Source organism: Puntigrus tetrazona, chromosome 7 (assembly GCF_018831695.1).
Source record: "Puntigrus tetrazona isolate hp1 chromosome 7, ASM1883169v1, whole genome shotgun sequence".
Lineage (NCBI taxonomy): Eukaryota > Metazoa > Chordata > Actinopteri > Cypriniformes > Cyprinidae > Puntigrus > Puntigrus tetrazona.
The window spans coordinates 4,572,331-4,581,340 of NC_056705.1; the positions used below are offsets into that span (position 1 = coordinate 4,572,331).

The 9,010-nt window shown below is 41.1% G+C and overlaps 1 protein-coding gene across 1 annotated transcript in view; it reads left to right on the top strand.

The window, feature by feature from the left end:
* LOC122349206 (mitogen-activated protein kinase kinase kinase 11) overlaps positions 1 to 5,527 on the top strand; it is a 27,332-nt gene extending 21,805 nt beyond the window's left edge. Inside the window, exons 9-10 of the mRNA XM_043245171.1 lie at positions 1,267 to 1,665; positions 2,537 to 5,527. Of these exons, the coding sequence (XP_043101106.1) occupies positions 1,267 to 1,665; positions 2,537 to 3,120 (983 nt within the window). The 3' untranslated portion in view covers positions 3,121 to 5,527. The remainder of the gene's footprint in view (positions 1 to 1,266; positions 1,666 to 2,536) is intronic.
* Positions 5,528 to 9,010: the final 3,483 nt, after the last annotated feature.

A 9,010-nucleotide genomic window follows, 5' to 3' on the forward strand; every position in this document is an offset into this window, starting at 1 on the left:
CACAGACACAGACACACACACACACAGACACACACACACACACACACACACACACACACACACACACACACACACACACTGACACACACACACAGACACAGACACACACAGACACAGACACAGACACAGACAGACACAGACACAGACACACACACACACACAGACACACAGACACACACACACACACACAGACACACACACACACACACACACACACACACACACACACACACACAGACACACACACACAGACACACACACAGACACACACACACAGACGCAGACAGATATTTACTTTTGTTAATGTCTGTCAAAATCCATTCCTTTCATTCGGAGGAATCCACACAATAGAGTTCATTTGCAAAAAACGTATGTTCAAGAAAGTGTAGCATTACTTCTTGCAGTTCTGAAGTTATTCAAGCTTGTGTTAACTGACTCATGTCTACTTTTAGGAATACAAACCTCTATAGAAGGTCCTTCAGTGTTATTATCAGTCCCACTTTATATAGTCCCTAATACCTGTGTGATTATATAGTAACTGGATGTGTGTGTAGTGTGTAACCACAGTGTGTGTGTGTGTGTGTGTGTGTGTGTGTGTGAATACAAATGTGTAACAGCAGTTTTTGGTAAATAAGGTTGCACTTTATATTAAGTAATCAATTCCTCTGCACTTACCGTGTAGTTACTCTGATGTTACACAGCAGTAAGTCAGGCTTTACGTATAAAGTGTGGTTTGTTTCACTTTGTATGAAGTGGACGGCTCCTGAGGAGTGAGGAGTGTGTGAGATCCAGATCCAGATCCAGCTGTTCCAGTTACTCTCAAACACACTGCTGTTACCAAATCTAGTGATATAATTCCCTGCCGGACACACGAGTACTTAGTTAAAAAGCACTGTTACCAATCAATAATTTTTTTTCAAACAATCATTTTTATTTATAAAGCACATTTAACAACTCAGTTTGTATCAAAGCACTGAACAGAATAAAATAGATTACAATGATAGGGATGTATAACTGAACAGTTTATTATTAAAGGCAGAGACGGTCTCTGGAATCAATTGGACGATAATCTCTAGAAGTTAAGTGTTACCAATGTCCTGTTACTCATTTGTACTTTCACATACTATAGAGTTATGTGTAGTTAGAGAAATATTACAGCAGTAGATACTATGTACTTAATGTGGTTACCTACTACACACACGTCAGGTCTGAGACGGTGTAAAGCGTCCTGTGAGCACTCTGAACCTGCTCATGTCTGTGTCTCAGAGGGCTCCGAGAGCGAGGAGGGCTCGTCCCCGTGCGGGTCTCCCAGGCCGGATCCCCCGGGGCCGGTGTGTCGGGGCCCGAGCACACACCGCGCTCTGCTGGGCAGCGCCGCCCTGCTGGCGTCCGTGGCTCTGGGCCGCTGTGTGGAGCCGCAGCAGCCGCCCGCCCCCCCGCCGAGGGCCTCGTCCCGGACGCACCTGCCGGAGCCCGAGGCCGTGGGGGACCTGATCAGCTTCAGCACCGACTCGCTGCCGCGGGGCTTCCTGGACTCGCTGCGGCCGCCGGCCCCGATCCCGCGGGAGCGCCGGGCCCTGCATGCTAACGGAGCCGCCGAGGGCCCGCCGCTGAGCGGGGAGCGCAGGAGGAGGAGCAGCTCCGGACTCAGCTCCTCACAGCTCAGTAAGATCACCGCTCTCACAGGCTCATTAAATAATTCATTTTAATATGTATTCAAAATATTTTCAATACATCAATTATATTAAAATGATTAAAAAGCGGGTTGAATGAATAATTGAATAATCACTGCATTTCTGAACGAATCTCTTGAATACGTTTGTTGTCTGCTAGTGTTGAAACGATGCTTGAAACATTATTTAAAGCAACAGTTACTTTAAAAAGGCATTTTCTGTTTAGTTTGCTGCAGTCATCAGCGTTTAAGTCAGAACTATAAAGTTTCAGTATTTCTGTGTCATAACACACAGATTTAGATGTCCTTAAAGATTTATTAGACCTCATTTCTATAATTTACTAGATTTGTGTATTTTTTGTAAAACTGCTTTAATTTGAGCATACAGTTATATCAGTCATAATTATTAGTGTTTGACCGCAAATATTTAGCCTTTTTTAATTAGCGACACTGTGGTTTTTTTCTTTTTTGGACAAAATGTTGGAGCCGCAGAATGTATTTTGTAAACTAGATGAAAATTAATTCAAGAAATTACAATGTTTCTTTTTTAATTTCTACACTTGAAAGAGCTGTATTGAGTTTGGACTCTCTGTGCACACTGCGCTTTAGAGCTTTTATTTTGAAGTTAGGTGAAAACGGGCGTACAGAAACACGTTTCTAGTGAAATGCTGTGGTCATCTGCAGGGAAAACGAAGCTGTGTTTCCAAACCCACAGCAAGAAACGAGTTGAGTTTATTCATTCAGCATCAATGGAGCCGTACAAATACTGTCAAACTTTTTGCAGCGAAGCTCACTCTTCGTTCAGAACAGACCTCTCTTGTTTTAACGCTAGTGTTTCACCCAATGTTTGTCTGTGTGCTGTAGTCCTGGATCTTCCTCTGTGTCAGGACACGTTGGAGTCCGAGGACAAGTCTCCGCTGCCGTTTGCCCTGTATCCCGACCCTCGCTTGTGGAGCCCTAAAACCCGGCGCTTGGAGGTCAACATCGTCCCCCGGCCGCGCCCGTCCCCGAACCGGCCCCGCATCGACCCGTGGAGCTTCGTGTCGGCCGGGGGCCCGGACAGACCCGGGGTCAAGACGGCGGTCAGCAGCCCCAGCAGCCCTCGCCTGACCTTCCAGCCCTCACCCACCAACCCCTTCACGAACTGCGACCCCTTCCCTTCCCCGGACTGTGACCCCTTCAACCTGAGGCTCCACCCCGCGCTCCACTCGGACCACGCCTCCACCTTCGACCCGTTCTCGGCCCCGTTCCCCACCTCGCGCTCGGCGCCCTGCTCCACCAACGGCAGTCCCAACCTGTCCCTGCGGGTGGCGCCGCTGAACCCGGCCGACTCCCCGCTCATAGACCTGGGCTGGGCGGGCGGCCCCAAGGAGAGGGTCCATCCTCACCGGAGCCTGGGCCTCAGCCCGTTCAGATCGCCCGCGCCGCTCCGAGACGACCGCTTCTGACCCTGCTGTGTCGAAGGCTCTGCGATCGCTTGGTCTCCTCGGCCTCTCGCTGCGCTCTAATCGTCTCAAACGTGATGCAGTCAGTGTCAAAAGATTTCAGTGATTCCTCGTTTCTGTTGGCCTGAGCGAGAATCCTTTACTCATTGAATACAGCGCTGACCCAAACCATTAGAACACTACAACTTTCAGTCACTTATTTCTATCTGTTTCTATCCATTTGCAGACATTCAGTCAGTTAATTGTAATAATCCGGTGAGATTTATGTCTGATCTGATCATCTTCGGTCTGTCTGGAGACACACGCTTCAAGAAAGATCCCTGCAAAGATGCAGAACCGTTTTAGTCCGTCGTCTTCCTGTAAATACCTGTATTTTTATCTGGTGAAAGCGCTAGTGTTCTAATATTTTTGGCCACCGCTGTAGATGCCAAAGATTGGAGGATGTTTTTGTGTTGAAGTCAAGTAACAATCGAGCAGGTGTTTGGGCAGGAGAAGTGCACTTTTAAGTAGACTTAGACATTCCCTTAATCTCTGGTCTACACGAGCAGACAGAAGAAGAGGAGATTAGGAAACCTCAAACTCATGTTATACATCCCGTCATGTTGGTTATAGAATAATAGTCAAAAGCAATACGTAAACCCAAACGTTTTCATTTAAAATAATAGCTAAACATTCTCGAAATGAGATGCATTTAAAAGAAATACATTTTGTTTCTCAAACCTCACTCAGTCTGTCTGAGTCAGAAGTTCATGCATGCGGTTCTACATGAGTACACCTTTCCTGTTGATGAAAAATGACTGCTTTTCTGATTAAATGATTAACTGATTTTATGCATAAAACAAGAACAAAACTGTTGTTGATAGGAAAAGCAAACTTAAAGTGTGTTTTTCTTACTCTAGCTCCTGGTTTCACAGACAGGCCGGAAACTTGATCTTAAAACATCTCAGTGCCTCTGTTTTCTCTCAAGATGCAAAAAAGTCAAGTTTAAAAAAATGACTCTCCTGACTGAAGTATGGCTTACTGTAAACCTCATCTGAAAAATCAGGCCTATACTTTCTCTTGTTTTAAGCTTAAAATGGACCTTTTTTATCGCAAAACAAGACTTATGAGACGATAAAACAAATGTTTTTAATTTAATTGCAAATTTTCATCTTTTTCTTTTCACAATTGACTTTTTGTTTTTTGGGGTTTTTTTTTGTGTCTTGCCATTTTTTTTTTTTTTATCTCTAAAAATCAGAATTGTGAGAGAAAACAAATCTGAATTCTGAGTGCATCTGGCAACTCTATAATAGAGGAAAAAAGACCCAGAATTGCAAGATATTAACTGGGGAAAAAAATTTAGATGCAAACGTATAAAATAAATACAAATTATAAGACAGAAATTCAGAAACCTGAGGTGAAAAGTTTCCATTGATTTGTGGGATTTCTTCCATAGAATAAACTTCAGCTTATAACTTGAAATTGTGAGGAAAAAGTTGCAAGGTGTAAAAGGAAAAAACTATATATATATATATATATATATCTGAGGAAAGGATATAACTAAAATATATAAAGAAATAATTAGTTAATATCTTGTGATATAAATGTATAATTGTGAATGACTTGTGTGTGATGGTGTTAGTTGGGTCAGATCAGATGTTTCTGCTCGTGATGAAGATGATCGTGTGAAATCACAAGCAGAAGATCGCAGTGAATGAAGCTAATCGCAAGCTATTAATATTTATTACAGAGGCCTTTAACACACTGGATTCGAGAGATTTTAAAGGGGTGGAGACACAGTCCATCTTAGGATGCTTTAGTATATTGTTTATTGAGGAATATCTCTAGGTTTTGTTCTTCACTGGAGTCTGTGGAGTTATGGGTGCTGCAAAGGGACAAAGCTGTCTTTTACCATGTCAGAAATACAAAGACTTGATCGAAAAGAGAAATATCTGAACAGTTTTTCCTTGAAAATCTTCTTTTGTGCTCGTTGTTATTTGACCGAAACACTCCAGGCGTCTCTCAGGACAGACGGATGTCTCAGGACGCTCGTCTTCCACTACCTGCGAAAACCCGCCGCTTGCAGGAGCATCTTCTTTTTCATGTTGATTCATGTTTTATTGTAAGCTTATTGAGATATATTCAGTTCTGGTGAAGCCCGTATAACATCTGCCGTGTGTGTGTGTGTCTGTGTGTGTTTGTGTGCGTGCGTGCGTGTGTGTGTGTGTTATTCTCAATGGGCTGGGCCTAATCACTCCATTACTGTGTGTGTGTGTGTGTGTGTGTGCGCTGGATGATGTGTGTTTCTGTGTTAAAGAAGGTGTGAGTGTTTATTTTGCTAATTGTAATGGGTTTTAACCTGTGGAACTTTTAAGATTAAATAAAAAGAGAAAAAGGAGCAAGACCAAATAAAATGTAACACGACTCTAAACCTGTGCTTGTGTTTATCTCATCTTACTCACATGAAGAGTTCATGAAAAAACTGAGAATCTGCTGAAACACGTCCAGGTAACATTTCACACCAAAAACTGTAGAAATATGGCATCAATACAAATCTTTTAAAAATGCAGTTTCTAATGCATCGATATTTGCCTTGAGTTTCTTTTTTATGATATAGTTGTTCTTCTCTTAATCTTTATTAAATCTACTTTTTATTTCAATGTTATTTATTCTAGTGCATCATGTTGAACTGAAATAGAAATGATTAGAATATGGTAATAATCATGAGCAGTAGGTCAGCTCTATATTTCAGCGCAGCCTGGTGATACACACCAAATTGAGAATCTAACAGAATGCATAGTCGATATAAAAAGCTGGATGATGAGTAACTTCTTAATGTTAAATTCTGAAAAAACAGAGGTGCTAATAATTGGACCTAAAAACCCCACATATAATAATCTAGAACACAGCCTATCACTTGATGGCTGCTCTGTTAATTCTTCATCATCAGTTAGGAACCTAGGTGTGCTGTTTGACCGCAATCTTTCCTTCGAAAATCATGTTTCTAGCATCTGTAAAACTGCGTTTTTCCATCTTAAAATATATCTAAATTACGACCTATGCTTTCAACCTCTAATGCAGAAATATTAATTCATGCGTTTATGACCTCGAGGTTAGATTATTGTAATGCTTTATTGGGTGGTTGTTCTGCACGCTTAATAAACAAACTTCAGCTAGTCCAAAACACAGCAGCCAGAGTCCTTACTAGAACTAGGAAGTATGATCATATTAGCCCGGTTCTGTCAACACTGCACTGGCTCCTATCAAACATCGAATAGATTTTAAAATCTTATTAATTACCTATAAAGCCCTGAATGGTTTAGCTCCTCAATACTTGAGCGAGCTCTTATCACATTATAGTCCTGCACGTCCGCTGCGTTCTCAAAACTCTGGCCATTTGATAATACCTAGAATATCAAAATCAACTGCGGGCGGCAGATCATTTTCCTATCTAGCACCTAAACTCTGGAACAATCTCCCTAACTCTGTTCGGGAAGCAGACACACTCTGCCAGTTTAAATCTAGATTAAAGACACATCTTTTAACTTAGCCTACACATAACACACCAACACACACTTTTATTATTCAAATCCGTTAAAGGATTTTTAGGCTGCATTACTTAGATTTGCTGGAACCGGGAACACTACTCTAAAATACGATGTACTTGTGACATCGTAAAAGAATGGCATCTACGCTAATATTAGTCCTGTTTCTTTCTCAATCTGTTTTCACAGTTTGTATCCAGACTAGATGGTGGATCAGCACCCAGAGATTATGTTCATCAGAGACCAGAAAACCTAGATGCGCCCGTCGACAGATCACCAGATCCTGATGCACACACACACACACACACACACACTAAGTCATTTACACTATCTGACACAGCTGCGTTTAAAATTGAACTGGAGGTTAAGTGCTGGGCGTCCGGTCAGAGGAGAACTGACCCCAACTGAGTCTGGTTTCTCCCAAGGTTTTTTTTTTCTCCATTCTATATGCATGGGGTTTTGTTTCCTTGCCGCTGTCGCCTCTGGCTTGCTTGGTTGGGGACACTTAACTTCTAGTGACTATCGTTGAATTGACTACAGAGACCGTCTCTGCATTTAATAAGAAATTGGTCACTCTCGTCACTATATATCCCTGTCATTATACTGTACAGTGCTTTGATGCAACCTGTGTTGTTAAAAGCGCTATATAAATAAAAATGATTGATTGATTGATAGGTGTCGCTGTACTTCAGAAACACAGATGTGATGATTATGATTTCACTCATATTTCAAGTGATTGTGTTTTTGGTTTATAGGTTGCATAGACAATTGGATGAGTTTCTGGGGCAGACCTGACCTGTTGAAAAGAGATGGTCTTCATCCCTCCTGGGGTGGTGCCGCTCTTCTATCTAGAAATATGGCATATAGTCTTATAGCTCCAACATGACCAACTAGTGCCCAGGTCAGGAAGCAGACAGACCGGCTAAACCGACCGTCTGCTAGCTGCCTCACGTCACAGAAGGCAGTTAATTCTCAGCACATAGAGACTCTTTCACCTAGATATCACACTATAGAGACTGTGTCTGTTCCCCGAATTAGAATATGCAGAGAATGTCCAAACCTAATCAAAAGCAATAATTTAATGTCCAACAAATTAAAACTACCTATAATTCAAATAAGCAAACGATAAAACTTGGCTCGCTAAATATTAGATCACTTTCCACAAAAGCACTTTATATATATGATTTGATCAATGATCAGAAGCTAGATTTGCTTTGTTTGACAGAAACCTGGCTAAAACCAGATGATTATATTACTCTAAATGAATCTACCCCCAAAATTATTTCTATAAAATGAGCCACGTTTAAAAGGTAAAGGGGAGAGGTGTTGCTACAATTTATAACAATATTCTTAGTACTTCTCAGAGGGCAGGCTTTAAATATAACTCATTTGAAGTTTTGGTGCTGCATATAACATTATCTACAGAATCATGTGCTAGTGATAAATCTTCTGTCATGTTTGTACTGGCTACTGTATACAGGCCACCAGGGCACAGCACAGATTTCATCAAAGAATTTGCTGATTTTCTAACTGAGTTAGTACTGGCCGCAGATAAAGTCTTAATTGTTGGTGATTTTAATATCCATGTTGATAATGAAAAAGACTCATTAGGATCAGCTTTCTTAGACATTTTAAACTCCATTGGGGTTAGACAACACGTCTCTGGACCTACTCATTGTAGAAATCATACTCTAGATCTAATACTGTCACATGGAATAGATGTTAAAATGGTTGAAGTACTGCAGCAAAGTGATGACATTTCAGATCACTATCTAGTCTTGTGTGAACTCTGTATAGTTAAACCTGTAAACTCTGCACCTTATTACAAGTATGCTAGAACCATCACTTCCACCACAAAAGAAAGCTTTCTAAATAACCTTCCTGACTTATCTCAATTCCTTAGCATTTACATTTACATTTAGTCATTTAGCAGACGCCTTTATCCAAAGCGACGTACAAATGAGGTAGGCATATAGAAGCAAATTAATATCAGCAAAATCACATCCAATTAGCACATCCAATACGATGCAAAAACTTGATGATGTAACAGAAACTATGCAACTTTTTTCTAGCATTTTAGATACAGTTGCTCCTTTGCACTTAAAAAAGATAAAAGAAAACAATCTGACTCCATGGTATAATGACAACACACGCACCCTAAAGAGAGCAGCCCGGAAAATGGAGCGCAGGTGGAGAAAAACCAAATTAGAAGTATTTCGTATTGCCTGGCGGGAGAGTATGCTGTCATACAGAAAAGCATTAAAAATAGCAAGATCTGATTATTTTTCATCCCTTTTTTGAAGAAAACAAACACAACCCCGGTATTTATTTAGTACAGTGACTAAATTAACAAAAAATAAAGCATCAAC